Below are 22895 nucleotides of genomic sequence, written 5' to 3'. Positions count from 1 at the left end.
ATAATATAATAGTTGAAATAATTTGTATATACCTATTATAAATAACATAATAATATATTAGAAATAATATAAGATGTATGTATACCTATGAGAAACAATGACAATGTAATTTTTGTGCTATGATCTGCTGACACCAAATGTGTGGAGTTTTTTCTCCACACCATCCAATTCTCCAATACCAGCTGGGTGTTCTAGAATTCAGTTCAATTCTGGCACTATCTAGAGTGAGTATCATATCTCACAAGCTAAGGGCTCAGTCCCACAAGACTGCTCCCACTTCAGATGTCAGTCCCACAAGACTCCTACAAAGCTTCCTGTACTTCTCAGCCATAAATGGGATTCTTGTGAGTCTCTGCTTGTGTTTTATAATATTCTAGAATGGTTCACGTAACTCAGGAAAAGAGTTTACTTAAGTTAGTGGTTATAAAGGATACAGAAAGAGATGCATAGGGCAAGGACTGTAGGGTGGGGGTGCAGAGCATGCCAGACACGCCACTCTCCCAGCACCACCATGTGTTCACCAACCTGGGAAGTTTCCAAACCCCATTATTTCAGGGATTTTCTGGAGGTTTCAATATGCAGGCTTGGTTGATTAAATCACTGACCATTGGTGATTGACTGAATCTCCAGCCTCTTTTCCCTCCCCAGGTATCAGGGGTGGGGCTGAAAGTTTCAATCCTCTAATCATGCCTTCAAGCTATCCTAAAGCCATCCTGTACCAGCCCCCATCCTGAAGCTATAGGGGCCCCCAGCCACTAGTCATCTCTTTAGCATACAAAATATACTCATCACTCCAGAGATTCCAGGGGTCTTGAAAGATCTTGTGTTAGGAACCATAGGCTAATACCAAATATTTTAACAAAAGATTCTCCTATCACCCTGTCACTCAGAAAATTCTAAGGGTTTTAGGAACTGTGCCAGAAATCAATCGGGAGTTAAGACTTAATACATATTTCTTATTATATCACAATATCGCATGCTCTAACTTGTTCTACCTTTACTGAATGTTTCTGAACTTTATCATGAAGAATTTATTGGGAAGAAAAGCAATAAATTTTTGAAAAATATGGATAAGAGAGGGCTGTTTTTATCAGATATTTAAGTGATATTTAATGATACACTTATTCAAACATTATGATAGTGAGACTAGAAGAAAGAAAAACAGATAAAATATATTAGCTTGAAAAAGACCCTGGTATGTGCATGTGTAGGCATTGTGTTTGTATATGAATTTCATATGTAGTTTCAATATCAGAAATAATTGGAAAATGGGAAATTTGCTCAACTAATTGGGCTCTATCATTTTGTTAGTATATTAGCCAAATATACTAACCACTATTCATATACACACAATAGCATATATGAGAGTTTTATCTTTTTCTCATGTAAGAGTCTAGTTTGGTCTAGGATTGCAAGGCAGCTGTACTTCATAAGGTTATTCAAGGATCTAGATTCCTTCCATTTAATTACTCTGTCATCCCCTAGGACATTGTCCTTCTCAGTGATTGAAGCTAAGTTTCTAACCCACCTGCAGTTTGTGATAAAAGGGAAAGAGAAGAAATGTGGAGTAAAGGAGTTTTCTGTTAAGCGTGTGACACAAAAGTTGCAAATACTTACGCATTCACGTTCTGCTAATGAGTACATGATTACGTGGCCGTATCTCTCTACACGAAAGGTCAAGAAATTTAGTCTGTAACTGGACAACAATGGGCTCAGCCACAGCTAACAGGGAGAACAGGAAAGAAAAACAGATAAAATATATTAGAAGTATCAGAAAGATTGGGTTCTGAAGATTGTTAGCACATCTGGGTTATAGTAGTTATACGAAAAGTAAAAAAAAATCAGCTTAGATCCTCATATTTTACTGTATTTCAAAATAAATTCAAAATAGATGTATAATCAAACCATGTAATAAGCATCCAAAAATATTAGTTTTTATTACCATTTTCCAGGTACTATACTAAGTGCTTTTTATGTATTGTATTATTTAATCCCTCCAGTGACCCTATGTTAAAAGAAAAACTTTACACATATTAAATTTGAGCTTAATCGAGCAAGAAAAAAGAAAAAAAAAAAAAACTGATTCACAGTGAAATAGCCCCCAGAATCTAAACAGATTGAAACTTCAGGGCTGCTGCATGGTTGATAAGGTTTGTGAACAGGAAAAGGAAAGTGGTTAAGTTAGTGGTTATAAAGGATATAGAAAGAGATGCATAGGGCAAGGACTGTAGGGTGGGGGTGCAGAGCATGCCAGACACGCAGAAAATGGAAGTGAGGTACAGAAACAGCAGGATTGGTTACAGCTCAGCATTTTCCTTATTTTAACTTGTTTTGAACAGTTGACTGCCTGTGACTTGTTGAGGTATGGCTGCTGGGATTGGCTGAGACCATTGTGCCTGTAGTACCTTATTTAACTACTCCATAACTTAACCCAGTAGAATGAGTTTCCCTATCACTGGAGATTTCCTCAGGGGTATCCCATAAAGGAAATACATTTTTTTTTTTCTTTTCTTTCTTTTTTTTTTTTGAGATGGAGTCTCCCTCTGTTGCCCAGGTTGGAGTGCAGCGATATGATCTTGGCTCACTGCAAACCTTCTCCTCCTGGGTTCAAGTGATTCTCCCACCTTAGCCTCCTGAGTAGCTGGGATTACAGTCATGTGCCACCATGCCCGGCTAATTTTTGCTTTTTTGGTAGAGACGGTGTTTCACGATGTTGGTCAGGCTCTCCAACTCCTGACCTCGTGATCCACCCGCCTCGGCCTCCCAAAGTGCTGGGATTACAGGCATGAGCCACTGCACCTGGCCAGGAAATACATTTTCTAATAATTTCTTTGCTATTGTGACAGCAGCAGCTTTTCTACTTGGGAAAGCCTCTACCTAATTAGAAAACATACAGACTATTTTTTTTTAAGTTTTATTTATTTATTTACTTATTTTTCTTTCTTTCTTTTTTTTTTTTATTATACTTTAAGTTCTAGGGTACATGTGCACAACGTGCAGGTTTGTTACATGTGTATACATGTGCCATGTTGGTGTGCTGCACCCATTAACTCATCATTTACATTAGGTGTATCTCCTAATGCTCTCCCTCCCCACCCCTTCCCACAATAGGACCCGGTGTGTGATGATCCCCTTCCTGTGTCCAAATGATCTCATTGTTCAGTTCCCACCTATGAGTGCGAATATGTGGTATTTGGTTTTCTGTTTTTGCGATAGTTTGCTGAGAATGGTGGTTTCCAGCTGCATCCATGTCCCTGCAAAGGACACAAACTCATCCCTTTTTTATGGCTGCATAGTATTCCATGGTGTATATGTGCCACATTTTCTTAATCCAGTCTGTCACTGATGGACATTTGGGTTGATTCCAAGTCTTTGCTATTGTGAATAGTGCCACAATAAACATATGTGTGCATGTGTCTTTATAGCAGCATGACTTATAATCCTTTGGGTATATCCCCTGTAGTGGGATGGCTGGGTCAAATGGTATTTCTAGTTCTAGATCCTTGAGGAATCGCCACACTGTTTTCCACAATGGTTGAACTAGTTTACAGTCCCACCAACAGTGTAAAAGTGTTCCTATTTCTCCACATCCTCTCCAGCACCTGTTGTTTCCTGACTTTTTAATGATTGCCATTCTACCTGGTGTGAGATGGTATCTCATTGTGGTTTTGATTTGCATTTCTCTGATGGCCAGTGATGATGAGCATTTTCTCATGTGTCTGTTGGCTGTGTGAATATCTTCTTTTGAGAAGTGTCTGTTTGTATCCTTTGCCCACTTTTTGATGGGGTTGTTTGTATTTTTCTTGTAAATTTGATTGAGTTCTTTATAGGTTCTGGATATTAGCCCTTTGTCAGATGAGTAGATTGCAAAAATTTTCTCCCATTCTGTAGGTTGCCTGTTCACTCTGATGGTAGTTTCTTTTGCTGTGCAGAAGCTCTTTAGTTAAATTAGATCCCATTTGTCAATTTTGGCTTTTGTTGCCATTGCTTTTGGTGTTTTAGACATGAAGTACTTGCCCATGCCTATGCCCTGAATGGTATTACCTAGGTTTTCTTCTAGGGTTTTTATGGTATTAGGTCTAACATTTAAGTCTCTAATCCATCTTCAATTAATTTTCATATAAGGAGTAAGTAAAGGATCCAGTTTCAGTTTTCTACTTATGGCTAGCCAATTTTCCCAGCACCATTTATTAAATAGGGAATCATTTCCCCATTTCTTGTTTTTGTCAGGTTTGTCAAAGATCAGATGGCTGTAGATGTGTGGTACTAATTCTGAGGGCTCTGTTCTGTTCCATTGGTCTATATCTCTGTTTTGGTACCAGTACCATGCTGTTTTGGTTACTGTGGCCTTGTAGTATAGTTTGAAGTCAGGTAGTGTGATGCCTCCAGCTTTGTTCTTTTGACTTAGGATTGTCTTGGCAATGCAGGGTCTTTTTTGGTTCCATATGAACTTTAAAGCAGTTTTTTCAATTCTGTGAAGAAGTCATTCGTGGCTTAATGGGGATGGCATTGAATCTATAAATTACCTTGGGCAGTATGGCCATTTTCACAATATTGATTCTTCCTATCCATGAGCATGGTATGTTCTTCCATTTGTTTGTGTCCTCTTTTATTTCACTGAGCAGTGGTTTGTAGTTCTCCTTGAAGAGGTCCTTTACATCCCTTGTAAGTTGGATTCCTAGGTATTTTATTCTGTTTGAAGCTATTGTGAATGGGAGTTCATTCTTGATTTGGCTCTCTGTTTGTCTGTTACTGGTGTATAAGAATGCTTGTGATTTTTGCACATTGATTTTGTATCCTGAGACTTTGCTGAAGTTGCTTATCAGTTTAAGGAGATTTTGGGCTGAGATGATGGCGTTTTCTAAATATACAATCATGTCATCTGCAAACAGGGACAATTTGACTTCTTCTTTTCCTAACTGAATACCCTTGATTTCTTTCTCTTGCCTGATTGCCCTAGCCAGAACTTCCAACACTATGTTGAATAGGAGTGGTGAGAGAGGGCATCCCTGTCTTGTGCCAGTTTTCAAAGGGAATGCTTCCAGTTTTTGCCCATTCAGTATGATATTGGCTGTGAGTTTGTCATAAATAGCTCTTATTATTTTGAGATACGTTCCATCAATACCGAATTTATTGAGAGTTTTTAGCATGAAGAGCTGTTGAATTTTGTCAAAGGCCTTTTCTGCATCTATTGAGGTAATCATGTGGTTTTTGTCTTTGGTTCTGTTTATATGCTGGATTACGTTTATTGATTTGCGTATGTTGAACCAGTCTTGCATCCCAGGGATGAAGCCCAGTTGATCATGGTGGATAAGCTTTTAGATGTGCTGCTGGATTCGGTTTGCCAGTGTTTTATTGAGGATTTTTGTATCAATGTTCATCAGGGATATTGGTCTAAAATTCTCTTTTTTTGTTGTATCTCTGTCAGGCTTTGGTATCAGGATAATGTTGGCCCCGTAAAATGAGTTAGGGAGGATTCCCTCTTTTTCTATTGATTGAAATAGTTTAAGAAGGAATGGTACAAACTCCTTGTTATACCTCTGGTAGAATTCGGCTGTGAATCCGTCTGGTCCTGGACTTTTTTTGGTTGGTAGGCTATTGATTATTGCATCAGTTTCAGAACCTGCTGTAGTCTATGCAGGGATTCCACTTCTTCCTGGTTTAGTCTTGGGAGAGTGTAAGTGTCCAGGAAATTATCCATTTCTTCTAGGTTTTCTAGTTTATTTGCGTCGAGGTGTTTATAGTATTCTCTGTGGTAGTTTGTATTTCTGTGGGGTCGGTGGTGATATCCCCTTTATCATTTTTTATTGCGTCTGTTTGATTCTTCTCTCTTTTCTTCTTTATTAGTCTTGCTAGCGGTCTATCAATTTTGTTGATATTTTCAAAAAACCAGCTCCTGGATTCATTGATTTTTTGGAGTGTTTTTTGTGTCCCTATCTCCTTCAGTTCTGTCCTGATCTTAGTTATTTCTTGCCTTCTGCTAGCTTTTGAATGTGTTTGCTCTTGCTTCTCTAGTTCTTTTAATTGTGATGTTAGGGTGTCAATTTTAGATCTTTCCTGCTTTCTCTTGTGTGCATTTAGTGCTATAAATTTCCCTCTACACACTGCTTTAAATGTGTCTGAGAGATTCTGGTATGTTGTATCTTTGTTCTCATTGGTTTCAAAGAACATCTTTGTTTCTGCCTTCATTTCGTTATGTACCCAGTAGTCATTCAGGTGCAGGTTGTTCAGTTTCCATGTAGTTGAGCGGTTTTGAGTTTCTTAGTCCTGAGTTCTAGTTTGATTGCACTGTGGTCTGAGAGACAGTTTGTTATAATTTCTGTTCTTGTACATTTGCTGAGGAGTGCTTTACTTCCAACTATGTGGTCAATTTTGGAATAAGTGTGATGTGGTGCTGAGAAGAATGTATATTCTGTTGATTTGGGGTGGAGAGTTCTGTAGATATCTATTAGGTCCGCTTGGTGCAGAGTTGAGTTCAATTCCTGGATATCCTTGTTAACTTTCTGTCTCGTTGATCTGTCTAATGTTGACAGTGGGGTGTTAAAGTCTCCCATTATTATTGTATGGGAGTCTTAAGTCTCTTTGTAAGTCTCTAAGGACTTGCTTTATGAATCTGGGTGCTCCTGTATTGGGTGCATATATATTTAGGATAGTTAGCTCTTCCTGATGAATTGATCCCTTTATCATTATGTAATGGCCTTCTTTGTCTCTTTTGATCTTTGATGGTTTAAAGTCTATTTTATCAGAGAGTAGGATTGCAACCCCTGCTTTTTTTTGTTTTCCATTTGCTTAGTAGATCTTCTTCCATCCCTTTATTTTGAGCCTATGTGTGTCTCTACATGTGAGATGGGTCTCCTGAATACAGCAAACTGATGGGTCTTGACTCTTTATCCCATTTGCCAATCTGTGTCTTTTAATTGGACCATTTAGTCCATTTACTTTTAAAGTTAATATTGTTATGTGTGAACTTGATCCTGTCATTATGATATTAACTGGTTATTTTGCTTGCTAGTTGATGCAGTTTCTTCTTAGCATCGATGGAGTTTACATTTTGAGATGTTTTCACAATGGCTGGTACCGGTTGTTCCTTTCCATGTTTAATGCTTCCTTCAAGATCTCTTGTAGGGCAGTCCTGGTGGTGACAAAATCTCTAAGCATTTGCTTGTCTGTAAAGGATTTTATTTCTCCTTCACTGATGAAACTTAGTTTGGCTGGATATGAAATTCTGGGTTGAAAATTCTTTTCTTTAAGAATGTTGAATATTGGCCCCCACTCTCTTCTGGCTTGGAGAGTTTCTGCCAAGAGATCTGCTGTTAGTCTGATGGGCTTCCCTTTGTGTGTAACCTGACCTTTCTCTCTGGCTGCCCTTAACATTTTTTCCTTCATTTCAACTTTGGTCAATCTGACATTTATGTGTCTTGGAGTTGCTCTTCTCAAGGAGTATCTTTGTGGCATTCTCTGCATTTCCTGAATTTGAATGTTGGCCTGCCTTACTAGGTTGGGGAAGTTCTCCTGGATGATACCCTGCATAATGTTTTCCAACTTGGTTCCATTTTCCCCGTCAGTTTCAGGCACACCAATCAGATGTCGATTTGGTCTTTTCACATAATCCCATATTTCTTGGAGGCTTTGTTCATTTCTTTTTATTCTTTTTTCTCTACGCTTCTCTTCTCGCTTCATTTCATTCATTTGATCTTCAGTCGCTGATACTCTTTCTTCTAGTTGATCGAGTCCATTACTGAAGCTTGTGCATTTGTCACATGGTTCTCATGTTATGGTTTTCATCTCTATCAGTTCTTTTAAGGTCTTCTCTGCATTGATTATTCTAGTTATCCATTCATCCATTCTTTTCTCAGGGTTTTTAGTTTCTTTGCGCTGGTTATGTAGTTCCTTCTTTAGCTCTGAGAAGTTTGATTGACTGAAGCCTTCTTCCCTCAACTTGTCAAAGTCATTCTCTGTCCAGCTTTGTTCCATTGCTGGTGATGAGCTGCATTCCTTTGGAGGGGGAGATGTGCTCTGATTTTTTGAATTTCCAGCTTTTCTGCAATCCTTTTTCCCCATCTTTGTGGTTTTATCTGCCTTTGGTCTTTGATGATGGTGACATACTGATGGGGTGTTGGTGTGGGTGTCCTTTCTGTTTGTTAGTTTTCCTTCTAACAGTCAGGACCCTCAGCTATACATCTGTTGGAGTTTGCTTGAGTTCACTCCAGACCCTGTTTGCCTGGGTATCAGCAGCGGAGGCTGCAGAAGATAGAATATTGCAGAACAGTGAGTGTTGCTGTCTGATTCTTGCTCTGGAAGCTTCGTCTCAGGGGTGTACCCTGCCGTGTGAGGTGTGAGGTGTCGGTCTGTACCTAGCTGGGGATGTCTCCCAGTTAGGCTACTGAGGGGTCAGGGACCCACTTGAGCAGGCAGTCTGTCCATTCTCAGATCTCAACTTTTGTGCTGGGAGATCCACTGCTCTCTTCAAAGCTGTCAGATGGGGGCATTTACCTCTGCTGAGGTTTCTGCTGCTTTTTGTTTAGATATGCCCTGTCCCCAGAGGTGGAGTCTACAGAGACAGGCAGGCCTCCTTGAGCTATGGTGGGCTCCACCCAGTTCGAGCTTCCCGGTTGCTTTGTTTACCTACTTAAGCCTCAGCAATGGTGGGTGCCCCTCCCCCAGCCTCACTGCCACCTTGCAGTTAGATCTCAAACTGCTGTGCTAGCAACGAGGGAGGGTCTGTGGGCGTGGGACCCTCTGGGCCAGGTGTGGGATATAATCTCCTGGTGTGCCGTTTGCTAAGACCCTTGCTAAAGCGCAGTATTAGTGTGGGAGTTACCCAATTTTCCAGGTGTTGTGTGTCTCAATTTCCTTTGGCTGGGAAAAGGAATTCCCTTCCCCCTTGTGCCTCCCAGGTGAGGCGATGCCTTGCCCTGCTTCAGCTCTCGCTGGTCGGGCTGCACCCACAGACCAGCGCCAACTGTCTGACACACCCTAGTGAGATGAACCCATTACCTCAGTTGAAAATGTAGAAATCACCCATCTTCTGTGTCGCTCATGCTGGGAGCTGGAACAAACATACAGACTATTATAAGAAAGTACTGTTACCAGTGAGGGTGGCAACTGAATGAAGTCCATCTGTAAATATTTAAATGATCCATCAGTGGTGGAAATATGCCACCTGAAGTCTTGATTGCTTTCCCTGGATTATGAGTTTGACAGCCCAAACATAGGTTGTAAACTATTTTAGCAATCTGGAAATAGTCATGCCAATTGTGTCTATTCCATAATGAGTTATGGAGTACACAACTTTTAACAATGGAAGCTTCAAAGACTTAGGAAGGCCCTCTGTGCGTCCACCCTTAACATCAAATTTATATCCAGTTAGATACCAATTTTGTTTTTCCAAATCGGATTAATTGCAGTGTTTATTAAATAGGTCATCGTAAGAGAGTAGACTTGGATCAATCTTATGTAGTTATGCAAATTACATATTCTAACAGTTTCAGCACTAGCTGATTTAGCATAAAAATCTGCTAGGACATTCCTTGATATTTAGGTGCAGTTTTACAAGTATGGGCTTTTATCTTCATGGCAATCTGTATAGTAACAGGATAGCAGAAAGGAGTTTATCTAGTTGGAGTCCGTTTATGATGTGGGTTCCACAAGAAGTGAGAAGCTTTTGTTGTTTCCATAATGTGCCCAAATCATGCACTACTTCAAAAGTGTATCTACTGTGTGCATAAGTATTTACTGACTTGCCTTTAGCTATACAACGAACTCTGGAGAGAGCAAAAAGCTCCACAGGTTGAGCTGACTTAAATTGAGAGTTTCCTTCTGTGTTAGCTGATTTTGGGTGCTAAGGACATAGCCTGCCTGATATTTTCCTTCCAAGTTTTTGGCATGGGACCCCTGAACAAAAAGTATTAGTGCAGAATTATCCAACAGAGTATTTTAATCAATGCAATGGACCACTATTTCTGATACTACACGTAATGTATTTGTGACCTTCACCATTATCAGGCAGAGAGAATAGAATAGTGGGATTAAGTAGGCTTTAGCATTTTAGGTGGAGATTGGAAGGAGATAGGGGAATTTCATAAGATGTTAGTTTAATTGCTGAAAAATGCTGAGTTTGGTTGGAATTTAATAGACTTTCCACAGCATGTGGGACTTGCAAAATTAGCTTGATTCCCTGAAATCAGCTCAGATTAAGCTTCTACCAACATGACTGCTGCTGCTACTGCTTTTAAACCATTAGGCTGTGCTTTAGCTACTGAGTTTAGTTGCAGGCTATATAATATGTAGTGGGCCTATTTTTGCCTTCATGTTCTTGAGTAAGAACTCCTAATGCCTGATTGTTATGTTCATGGACAAACAAGGTAAAATATTTAGTACAATTAGGAAGTCCTAAAGCTAGGGGCTGTTTTAAGGCCAATTTCATTTGGCTAAAAGCCTACCCATGACTATTTTCCCAAAGTAAAGGCTCTGGTATTGCCTTTCTAATGAACTCACACAATGATGATGCCCTTAAGGAAAAATTTGTGACCCAGCAATATCCTGCAAGACCAAGAAAATCTCTTAATTGTCTTTTGGTTGCAGGCTAAGGAAAACTTTGAATAGTTTTTATTCTCTCAGCAAGAAAGAAATCCTTTTAGCAGTCAAGTCATGTCCCAAATAGTGAACTTTTTCTTCTGAACACTGCAGTTTTTTCACTGAAACTTCGTGACCTTTATGTTAATTGCTGTAAAAAGTAAACTGAGTCAATTTCAGAGATCTTTAGTGGGAGATTATAACAACAGGTTATCTACATACTGAATAAGAGTAGTATTCTAGGAAACTATAGGGTTATAAAGTCCTGATGCAATGCCTGGGAAAAATATAAAGAAGCTTCAATAAACCCATTACAGTCTGGGTGTACTGCTGATTTTTCCAATAAAAGCAAACAAGTGTTCACTCTCTTTATGAATTAGAATGCTAAAGAACTCTGAATAGAGGTCTGTTATCATCAGCCACTTTGAATCAGCAAGTACATTAGATAATAAAAGTATTAGAATTTGGGACTACAGGAAACCTTAGTATTACAATTTTATTAATTTCCTGTAAATCTTGAACACATCTTTGACCTCATTCATTGATTTTTTAAGTGGTAGAATTTGAGTGTCACAAGGACTGGTACACAGAATTGTAAGTCTTTGTTTAATTAAATCTTCTACAATTGGTGAAGGCCCTTGAATTGCTTCAGATTTTAGTGGATATTGGGGTAATTTAGGCCAAGGTTTAGAATGATCTACTTGAACTTTTATAAGTTCCACACTTTTAATCCTCCCTATATCAGTTGAGGAAGAGACCCATAAGCATTCAGGGATTTTAATAGGTCAGGGGTATTAGAAGCCTGAATTTCAAACTTAGCAATTTCTAACTGTAGAGAGCATAGTATTTCTGGTTCAGGAGAGTCAGGAAACTCTAACATTAGTCTCCCTCCGAGGATAATTTTTTTTTTTTTTTTTGAGATGGAGTTTTGCTCTTGTTGCCCAGGCTGGAGTGCAATGTTATGATCTCGGCTCACTGTACCCTCCACTTCCCAGGTTCAAGCTATTCTCCTGCCTCAGTCTCCCAAGTAGCTGGGATTACAGGCATGCGCCATCATGCCAGGCTAATTTTCTATTTTTAGTAGATATGGGATTTCTCCATATTGGTCAGGCTGGTCTCAAACTCCTGACCACAGGTGATCGACCCACCTTGGCCTCCAAAAGTGCTGGGATTACAGGTGTGAGCCACTGCGCCTGGCTGAGAATTTGTTTTAGAGACAAGGTCTTGCAGTGTTGCCCAGGCTGATCTTGAACTCCTGAGCTCAAGCAATCCTTCCACCTCACCCTCCTGAAGTGCTGGGATTACAGGCATCAGCCACCACACCCAACCAGAGGAGAATTTTATATGCTCTTTTGGCTTTGAAATTAAGTCTTGCCCTAGCAAGTTTTCTGGAGCATTATCACATGGTAGAAATATATGTTTTTGTTTTTTTTTTAATGACCCTAAAGTTAATCGGACAGGTTCAGATATGGGAACTTCTTGAGCTTGATTCGAAACTCCAGCACAGAAATGACCTTATTACTTTGAGGGATTTGTTCATGTATTAAAGTGGGATTTCTGGTAGATAAGGTGACTGTAGTATCCACCAGGATTGTACAAGACTCTCCACTTATTTTAACGTGTTTCTTTATGTTTATTTAAGGGTGTTGTTAGGAACAGTTTGCTGGAGAATACCTTAGAACTTCTTCCGTGTTGATTATCATCATGACAGTTAAAATCTCTTGGGCTTTCTCTAGTGGTCTAAAAGGAGGCTTATTGGTGGACTGATATGAAACCCAACAATCTCTTTTCCAGTGTACTGGTTGTTGGCTATGAAGGGAGACACCTTGGGGTAAAGAATTTCTTGTAGTAGGACCTCCTGATTCTGATTTAAAATAAAAATGAGAAAGTCCCTTTAGTCTTGGTAACTGTTTTAACTGGAGTGACATAGGCTTGTTAGCTTTTTGGGTTTTTTCTTGTTCTAGAGTCCTCTCAAAATGTTCAGCTACGGCCAGGCCTTTAGTCATATCTGTAATTTCCCATCCTAGTTTATGTTTTTAATTAAACTACTAAGTTCAGGACAAGAGTGCATTTATAAATACAACAGTTAATGCTGTTTCAGTCCCTGCAGGAAATACTCCTTGTTGTATTTTGAGCCCAGAGTGTTTCACAATTAGTGTTTCTAAGTGAATTCTGTAATCTGAAACTGGGTCATCCTTTTTGCCTGCAAGATTATGTGATGGACCAATCAATTTTTTGTGGAAGAATCTTATGAAGTGAATTTAAATGGTTTTTAGCATTTTTTCTAGCTCATTTTGGCCCTCCCCATGAGGAAGTTTTGAAGGAGTCTTTAATACCTTCCTCGCATTTGTCCCATTCTGCCCATCATTTTCACGCTTTGTAAAACCCTAATATCATGTGAGTAAACTGGCGAAGATTGGGGAGTCCTGGATCATAAGCTCCTATGAGGATTCTACATTCCTTAGTAAAGTTTTGAGGATTTTCCCGTAGATCAAGGAAGTCCTTTACCATGGCTCTAAGCTTAGACCATGAGTAAAGGTTATGGCAAAAAGGCCTGGCCGATCAAAGGGTCTTGCTTTGTATGGCATCTAACTTCTCTTATCACCATCTTCAGGGTGAAAGGGTAATTTAGCAAAGAGGTTAGTGGACACTCAGAGTATTTAGGTAGAGTTGTATAAAGAGAGGGAACGGTCAGGGTTAGTTCATGCAGAGTATAGTCCTCTTTCATCTGTTGCTTAAGCTTATGTGTTTTTTGCAAAGACTCTTTTAAGGAGGCAGTTTTTAAATTTATTTAGTCTTGTAGATGCTCTGCATACCAATTAAATAATATATCCCATTGTTTTTGTGGGTTTTTCATTTTTTTTCTAATTTACCTTTCAAATAAATAATTTTGTCCCAATTAAAACTTCCCCACTGTGGCCATCTTAATTTTACATTGTCTCTAGTAAGGTTAGCCCATTTTTCTGAAAATGGTTAAGGTATGGCTGCTGGGATTGGCTGAGACCCAGCTATGAGACCCAGCTATTGTTATAGAAGCATACTCCTAAGTTAGGTTTTCAGCTTGTTTGCCTACAAAGTTAGGTTGTGGTTTATTCATAAGAACTTCAGTTTGTGGGTCTGGAGGGTTTCTCAGGCCAAATTTAGTTTGACTTAACATCCTATAAAAGAGACTATGATGAGATTCCAGTTGATAAATGGAGAAAAAATGAAAACAGTTCACAAAACAGAAAATACAAATGGCTAATGAGGATTTTTTTATATTGTTAATTTTACTGAAAATAAAAAGGAATGTAAATTTAAAATTGAGAAACCATTTTCACTTGCTGAATAGTTTAAAATATTAGGAAATATTTTATAAAATATTCATTCTTGGGTAGGGTAGGTTGTAGAATAGAAACTGCAGAGCCAGTGCATGTCAGAAGCGCTGGTCCAGCCCACATTCATGTTCTTTGTATTCCAGAAATTTCACTTTCAGGAATCTTTACAAGAAAAGAATCAGAGCAAGGACAAAGCATTACTTAATGTCATACATAGATAAAATCAGAAACTATATAAATGTCTAAAAATGGGAGAATGACTAAGGAAACTGTTGTGTGTACAAAAAGTAATACCACTTCTGATTTAGTTTGCTTATACTGTTATTAACATGGGAGCATGCATGCCTCTGATACAATGTTAAGTGAAAAAAAATTGAGATATAAAATTAGCATAAATTAGATCTGCATTATGTTTTCTTAACAAGCATAGAAAACATATTGGAAGTAGATATGTTAATTTTTACAGCAGCCAGCACTGAGACTCACAATAGCCTAACACGCTAAGCTCCCTGGGCCAGGGAAGGGTGGCACTCATTTCTATAGCTCGAGGCTGCACTTTTCCCCTGCTGGAGCCAGGGAGGCTGGACAGCTTGGTCCCAAGACTTGTCCCCACGGCCCAACACACCAGCTGTGGCAGTCAGCAGCTAGAGTGCCTCTTCAGGTCTAACCCTGACCCATCCTTCCTCAGTGGGCGGGTCTTCCCTGCAGAATCTCCAGTAACTCCAGCCAGAGGCTCAGGGACAGAATTTGGATCTCCTGGGGCCCGAGCCGATAGTGGGAGGGGTGGTTGCAGTCTCTGTGGACCAGCAGACTTAGCCTCTCCCATTGGTAGTTCTGAGGAATCCAGGCAGCCCAGACGAGTGGGTTTTGCCCCAGCAAAATACACCCTCTCCACCAAGGGACAAAGTGCTTCATTAAATGGGTCCTGCTCCCCATGCCACCCAACTGGGTGAGACCCTCCAACAGGGGTTGTCAGACACCCTATATGGGATAAATCCTACTGGCATCAGGTTGGTGCCCCTCGAGGTCAGAGGTCCCAAAAGAAGGAGCAAACACCCATCTTTGCTGCTCTCCAGCCTCCTTGAGTGGCATCTCCTGGCATGGGAGTGAATCAGATGAATAAGGTCTGAAGCAAACCCCCAGAAAACTGTAGCAGCCCTACAGAAGAGGGACCTGACTATTGAAAGAAAAACGGACAGAAAGCAACAACAACAGCATCAACAACAACAATAAAAAGGCCCCGCAAAAATCCCCATCCAAGGGTCAGCATCCTCAAAGACTGAAACTAGGTAAACTCACAAGGATGAGCAAGAATGAACCAAAAAATGCTGAAAACCCAAAAGGCCAGAGTGCCTCTTCTCCTCCAAATGATCACGTCTCTCCATCAAGGGCACAGAACTGGATGGAGGATGAGACGGACGAATTGATAGAAGAAGGCTTCAGAAGATGAGTAATAAAAAACTATGATGAGCTAAAGGATCATGTTCTAACCCGATGCAAGGAAGCTAAGAACCTTGATAAAAGGTTAGAGGAATTGCTAACTAGAATAACCAGTTTAGGCCGGGTGCGGTGGCTCAAGCCTGTAATCCCAGCACTTTGGGGGGCCGAGACGGGCGGATCACGAGGTCAGGAGATCGAGACCATCCTGGCTAACCCCGTGAAACCCCGTCTCTACTAAAAAATACAAAAAACTAGCCGGGCGAGGTGGCGGGCGCCTGTAGTCCCAGCTACTCGGGAGGCTGAGGCAGGAGAATGACGTAAACCCGGGAGGCAGAGCTTGCAGTGAGCTGAGATCTGGCCACTGCACTCCAGCCTGGGCGACAGAGCGAGACTCCATCTCAAAATAAATAAATAAATAAATAAATAAATAAATAAATAAATAAAGAGTAACCAGTTTAGAGAGGAACATACATGACCTAATGGAGCCGGAAAAAAACAGCACAAATACTTCGTGAAGTACACGTAAGTATCAACAGCTGAATTGACCAAGTGGAAGAAAGGATATTAGAGTTTGAAGACCACCTTGCTGAAATAAGATATGCAGAAAAGAGTAGAGAAAAAATAATGAAAAGGAATGAACAAAGCCTCCAAGAAATATAGGACTTCATAAAAAGACTGAACCTACGATTGACTGGAGTACCAGAAGGAGAAGGGAAGAATGGAAACAAGCTAGAAAACAGAATTCAGGATATTATCCAGGAGAAATTCCCCAAGCTAGCAAGACAGGCCAACATGCAAATTCAGGAAATACATAGAACACCACTAAGATACTCCATGCGAAGAGCAACCCCAAGACACATAATCGTCAGATTCTTGAAGGTTGAAGTGAAGGAAAAACTGTTAAGGGCACCCAGAGTGAAAGGCCAGGTTACCTACAAAAGGAAGCCCATGAGACTAACAGCAGAACTCTCAGCAGAAACTCTATAAGCTAGAAGAGATTGGGGGTCAATATTCAACATTCTTTAAGAAAGAATTTTCAACACAGAATTTCATATCCAGCCAAACTAAGCTTCATAAGCAAAAGAGAAATAAAATCCTTTCCAGACAAGCAAATGCTGAGGCATTTTGTTACCACCAGGCCTGCCCTTCAAGAGCTCCTGAAAGAAGCACTAAATATGGAAAGGAAAAACCAGTACCAGGCACTGCAAAAACATACCAAAATACAAAGACCAATGACACTATGAAGAAACTGCATTGACTAGTGTGCAAAATAACCAAATAGCGCCATGATGACAGGATCAAATTCACACATAACAATACTAATCTTAAATGTAAATGGGCTAAATGCCCCCATTAAAAGACACAGACTGGCAAATTGGATAAGGAGTCAAGACCCATCAGTGTGCTGTATTCAGGAGACCCATCTTACATGCAAAGACACACACACAGCCTCAAAATAAAGGGATGGAGGAAAATTTGTCAAGCAAACGGAAAGCAAAAAAGCAAAGACAAAAAAAAACAACAAAACCTGGGGTTGCAATCCTAGTCTCTGATAAAACAGACTTTAAACCAACAAAGATAAAAAAGACAAGGAAGGGGCATTACATATTGGTAAAGGGAACAATTCAACAAGAAGAGCTAACTATTCTGAATATATATGCACCCAATATAGGAGCCCCCAGATTCATAAAACAAGTTCTTAGAGACCTACAAAGAGACTTAGACTTCCACACAATAATAGTGGGAGACTTTTACATCCCACTGTCAGTATTAGACAGATCAAAGAGACAGAAAATTAACAAGGATATTCAGGATTTGAACTCAGCTCTGGATCAAGTGGACCTAGTAGATGTCTACAGAATTCTCTACCCCAAATGAACAGACTATAAATTGTTCTCAGTGCCACATGGCAATTATTCTAAAATTGATCACGTAATTGGAAATAATTGGAAGTAAAACACTCCTCAGCAAATGCAAAAGAATTGAAATCATAAACAGTCTCTCAGTGCAATCAAATTAGAACTCAGGATTAATAAACTTATTCGAAACTACACAATTTCATAGAAATTGAACAGCCTTCTCCTGAATGACTTCTGGGTAAGTAATGAAATTAAGGCAGAAATTCAAAGAAGTTCTTTGAAACCAATGAGAACAAAGAGACAATGTACCAAAATCTCTGGGACACAGCTAAAGCAGTGTTAAGAGGGAAATTTATAACACTAAATGCCCACATCAGAAAGCTATAAAGATCTCAAATTGACACCATAACATCACAATTAAAAGAGTTAGAGAGACAAGAGGAAATTCATCCAAAACCTAACAGAAGACAAGAAATAACTAAGATCAGAGAAGAATTGAAGGAGATAAAGACACGAAAAAGCCTCCAAAAAAATAAATCCAGAAGCTTTTTTTTTTTTTTGAAAAAGTTAACAAAATAGACTGCTGGCTAGACTAATAAAGAAGAAAACAGAGAAAGAAGAATCAAATAGACACAATAAAAAATGATAAAGGGGATATCACACTGATCCTACAGAAATACTACCATCAGAGAATACTACAAACACCTCTATGCAAACAAACTAGAAAATCTAGAAGAAATGGTTAAACTCCTGGATGCATACACCCTACCAAGACTGAACCAGGAGGAAGTTGAATCCCTGCATAGACCAATAACAAGCCTGAAATTGTAGTAATTAATAGCCTACCAACCAAAAAAGCCCAGGGCCAGATGGATTCACAGCTGAATTCTACCAGAAATACAAAGAGGAGCTAGTACCATTCCTTCTGAAACTATTCCAAACAATTGAAAAGGAGGGACTCCTCCTTAACTCATCTTATGAAGCCAACATCATCCTGGTACCAAAACCGGGAAGAAACACAACAACAACAAAAAACTTCAGGCCAATATCCCAGATGAACATTGATGCGAAAAATCCTCAGTAAAATATTGGCAAACCGAATCCAGCAGCACATCAAAAGACTTACCCACCATGATCAAGTCGACTTCATCTCTGGGATGCAAGGCTGGTTCAACATACACAAATCAATAAATGTGATCCATCACATAAACAGAACCAAAGACAAAAACCACGTGACTATCTCAATAGATGCAGAAAAGGCCTTTGATAAAATTCAACATACTTTCATGTTAACAACTCTCAATAAACTAGGTATTGATGGAACATATCTCAAAATAATAAAAGCCATTTATGACAGATTCACAGCCAATATCATATTGAAAAGGCAAAAGCTGGAAGCAGCTTTTGAAAACTGGTGCAAGACAAGGATGCCCTCTCTCACTATTTGTATTCAACATAGTATTGAAAGTTCTGGCCAAGGCAATCAAACAAGAGAAAGAAATAAAGGGTAGTCAAATAGGAAGAGAAGAAATCAAGTTATCTCTGTTTGCAGATGACATAATTTTATATTTAGAAAACCCCATCATCTCAGCCCCAAAACTTCTTGAACTCATAAGGAACTTCAGCAAGCTCTCAGGATACTAAATCAATGTATAAAAATCACAAGCATTCATTTACACCAACAATAGGCAAGCAGAGAGGCAAATCATGAATGAACTCCCATTCACAATCACTACAAAGAGAATAAAATACATAGGAATACAGCTATCAAGGGATGTGAATGACCTCTTCAATGAGAACTACAAGCCACTGCTCAAGGAAATAAGAGGGAACACAAACAAATGGAAAAACATTCTATCCTCATGGATAGGAAGAATCATGATCATGAAAATGGCCCTACTGCCCAAAGTAATCTATAGAATCAATGCTATTCCCATCAAACTACCATTGACATTCTTTGCAGAATTAGAAAAAACTATTTTAAATTTCATTCAGAATCAAAGAAGACCCCATACAGCCAAGACAATCCTAAGCAAAAAGAACAAAGCTGGAAGCATCATGCTACCTGACTTCAAACTATACTACAAGGCTACAGTAACCAAACAGCACAGTACTGGTACCAAAACAGACATATAGACCAATGGAGCAGAACAGAGACCTCAGAAATAACACCACACATCTACAACCATCTGATCTTCGACAAACCTGACAAAAACAAGCAATGGGAAAATGATCTCCCATTCGTAAATGCTGCTGGGAAAACTGGCTAGTTACATGCAGAAAACTGAAACTGGACCCCTTCCTTGCACCTTATACAAAAATTATCTCAAGAGGGATTAAAGACTTAAATGTAAAACCCAAAACCATAAAAACCCTAGAAGAAAACCTAGGCAATACCGTTCAGGGCATAGGCATGGGCAAAGACTTCATGACAAAAATGCCAAAAGCAATGGCAACAGAAGCCGAAATTGACAAATGGGATCTAATTAAACTAAAGAGCTTCTGCACAGCAAAAGAAACTATCGTTAGAGTGAACAGGTAACCTATGGAATGGGAGAAAATATTTGCAAGCTATGCATCTGACAAAGGTCTCATATCCAGAATCTACAAGGGACTTAAACAAATTTACAGGAGAAAGACAAATTTACTTACTTAAACAAATTTACTTAAACAAATTTACAGGAGAAAAACTACCCCATCAAAAAGTGGGCAAACGATATGAACAGACACTTCTCAAAAGAAGATATTTTTGTGACCAACAAACCTATGAAGAAAAGCTCAACATCAGTGATAATCAGAGAAATGCAAATCAAAACCACAATGAGATACTATATCACACCAGTTAGAATGACATTTATTGAAAAGTCAGGAAACAATAGATGCTGGAGAGGATATAGAGAAATAGGAACACTTTTACACTGTGGATGGGCATGTAAATTAGTTCAACCATTGTGGGAGACAGTATGGAGATTCCTCAAGGATCTAGAACCAGAAATACCATTTGACCCAGCAATCGCATTACTGGGTATATACCCAAAGGAGTATAAATCATTCTGCTGTAAAGACACATGCACATGTATGTGTATTGCAGCACCATTTACAATAACAAAGACATGGAACCAACCCAAATGCACATCAATGATAGACTGGATAAAGAAAATGTGGTACATATACACCATGGAATACTATGCAGCCATAAAAAGGAACAAGATCATGTCTTTTGCAGGGACATGTATGAAGCTATGAGCAGTCATCCTTAGCAAACTACCACAGGAACAGAAAACCAAACACTACATGTTCTCACTCATAAGTGGGAGTTGAACATTTAGAACACATGGATACAGAGAGGGGAAACAACACACATTAGGGCCTGTTGGGAGGTTGGGGGTGAGGGGAGAGAACTTAGAGGATGGGTCAATAGGTCCAGCAAAAGAAAAAAAAAGATTGACAGAAAAAATGATAACAAAAATAAAAATAGGATAGTTTCCTTTTGGCTTACCTGAAGTGACTATTTTAGCTATTAGTTCAAATATTTGGAAAATTTAAAATCTCTCAGATTTTCTCGTGACAGCATGTAGAATAGAAAGTTACTGAAAAGTCAGTTAGAAGCTAATTTTTCAGACTGCAAATCATATATGTAGAATTATGGCTGTCTAGACGTATGTTGTTTATGTTTATCATCAGTATATTTTATAAGACAACTCATATGTAATTAGAAGTAGTAACAGCTACATAAAATAGAGCATTTTCATTTAAAACAATTCTGATGGGATAGGATGGAAGGAAAAAAATTTTGGTAGAATTTAGCTGGTTTCTAAAGAACAGTAGAAGAGAAGACTGCCTGAGAAAAAACGAATAACGTGCCTGCAGTTTTAAACCTGAGTTTGAATACGTACGTTTTTCTTAGAGCTGTGTGGAGTCTGGGAAGCAAGTCTGTGTTTTCATTTTATGCACTGTTGGTTCTATTAATGAATGCCACCAGGTGACTGGCAGTTTTCTAAGCCAAAGAAGCCTGTGTGTGGGATCTAGGGAGTCAGGTTTAAGAAAAAGATGTCAGCGACTTAAGACCCGTGTCACGTGACTCCCTCTACTTGCCAGCACTAAGGCTGTGGATCAAATTTCAACTCCAGGCAGTCCTTCCAGCCATGTGGGTTCAACGGAAAGAGAAGCAAAACCAGTCTTCCTAAAATGTTAGAAGCTGCGCTTCGCTTACCTCGGGGCCTTTGGATTGGAAGCTGTTTTTCACATCAAAGAATATGTGCTGAATGGAATTTTAGTATTTTGCTGTCATTTTAATATTTTCATCTGGTGTTCCTCAGTTCTTCTGGACGCTTCCTGAGAGAATGGGGGCAGGAGCTCTAGCCATCTGTGTAAGTATAGGCCTTCTTCTGTCTTCTGTGTTTACTGCCAGTTTTTAGGAGAGGGCCTTGCCTGCCTTGTTTCGATGAGATGTTTTTGTGTAACTTATTTTTCCTTCTCAGGAGGTGGGGAAAGATTTGTTACTTAAATTCCTATCTACTTAAATGGGTATTAGGCAGGATTTGGGATGGCATTCAGCGTATTTGTGCACTTTAGTTTCCAAAAAAGGTGAAAGATGCATGCTGATTTATTCCGTTAAGTCAACTTGATTTAAAGTAGAGCACTTTCAAGCGTTTTAGACTTTCTTGTCCCTGAATAGTTAAACATGAATGCTTCATTGTAGCTATTAGAAAAATCTTGTGGCTAGCTTGAGAAGGAATTGAAGTAACCATTAATTTATTACTTTTGAGTATGTGCGTGACATTTTTCTGTTTTATATTTCTATTTTCATGTAGTAATTCTGGAGTTTCTGTTTCAGCATAATTTTTGAAAGTGATGGTGGAAAAGCCTGGTTGAGAAATGTTTGTGTATCCTTAAACTATAGAAATGAATGGTTGTTATTACACAGTAGCATTCATAAATAACACTGAAATAAAACCCTTGGGAAAATGTGCTTATTTCTTGGGTTTTAGAATTTTTAGAATTCATGAATTTCTAAATTATTCTGCTGGTGCTTGTACAAAACCTTTTGTAATAATCAAATATTGTCAATTATATAATTTATAGGCTGCTGTAATTTAAATTTTGATTGTACTATGTAGAAAATGCATACATCTGTATGGGAATTATACATATTTATATTTCAAGTTGCTACTGTATTCCATAGGGACATTTTATTTTCTAAAATATATTAAATGAGAAATATCTTCTTCTTTATTATCACCTTAACTGCTCACTTAAAAAGTCACACTCAGGTCAGATCCTCCTTTTTTTCTTTTTTTTTTTTTTGCTTTTCAGAAAGAGCTGAAATTGGCTGTAGCTTCTGATGGCATTCTGAAATGTTTAGAAATATCTGGGCAATTTTTGACACACAGACACCAAATGGTCACCAGATGGTAGACAAGCCCCATAGATTAAGTTTTCTTAGTGAAACTGCAGGATGACCTTGTTTCCAGGCTCAAAACTTTTCAGCACCCTGTGTGTCACTCTGTCTTTTCCTTTTAACTCTGAGGCTTAGTAGCATGCAGGTAACCATGTGGTTATTCTTTTTTTTATCACCCCAAAGAGTTTCCTTCAAAATCTGATTTATTTATGTGTAAAATACTGACTTTTATTTTACTGCAGAGGTGGCCCTTCTATTTTTCTAGCTTTATAAAAGAAACAATATAGAACTGAAAATGTGTAG

At 38.9% G+C, this 22895-nt stretch overlaps 1 protein-coding gene across 4 annotated transcripts in view; it reads left to right on the top strand.

Moving 5' to 3' along the window:
- The window catches only part of FAM13A (family with sequence similarity 13 member A), a 375981-nt gene that overhangs the window by 31866 nt on the left and 321220 nt on the right, over positions 1–22895 (top strand). For 2 of the 4 annotated variants that reach the window (XM_007999240.3, XM_007999245.3), the window contains exon 1: positions 21427–21561. The exons of 1 other annotated variant lie outside the window; for it this stretch is intronic. In XM_007999240.3, coding sequence (XP_007997431.1) covers positions 21535–21561 — 27 coding nt within the window. In that variant the 5' untranslated portion in view covers positions 21427–21534. Of the gene's footprint in view, positions 1–21312; positions 21562–22895 lie in introns of those variants that run through there. One more of the 4 variants, XM_007999239.3, reaches the window with a different exon arrangement.

Source organism: Chlorocebus sabaeus, chromosome 7 (genome assembly GCF_047675955.1).
Source record: "Chlorocebus sabaeus isolate Y175 chromosome 7, mChlSab1.0.hap1, whole genome shotgun sequence".
In the NCBI taxonomy this organism is placed as follows: Eukaryota; Metazoa; Chordata; class Mammalia; order Primates; family Cercopithecidae; genus Chlorocebus; species Chlorocebus sabaeus.
Note: the sequence above shows the minus strand (reverse complement) of the source record. Positions and strands in the feature narration are given on the sequence as shown.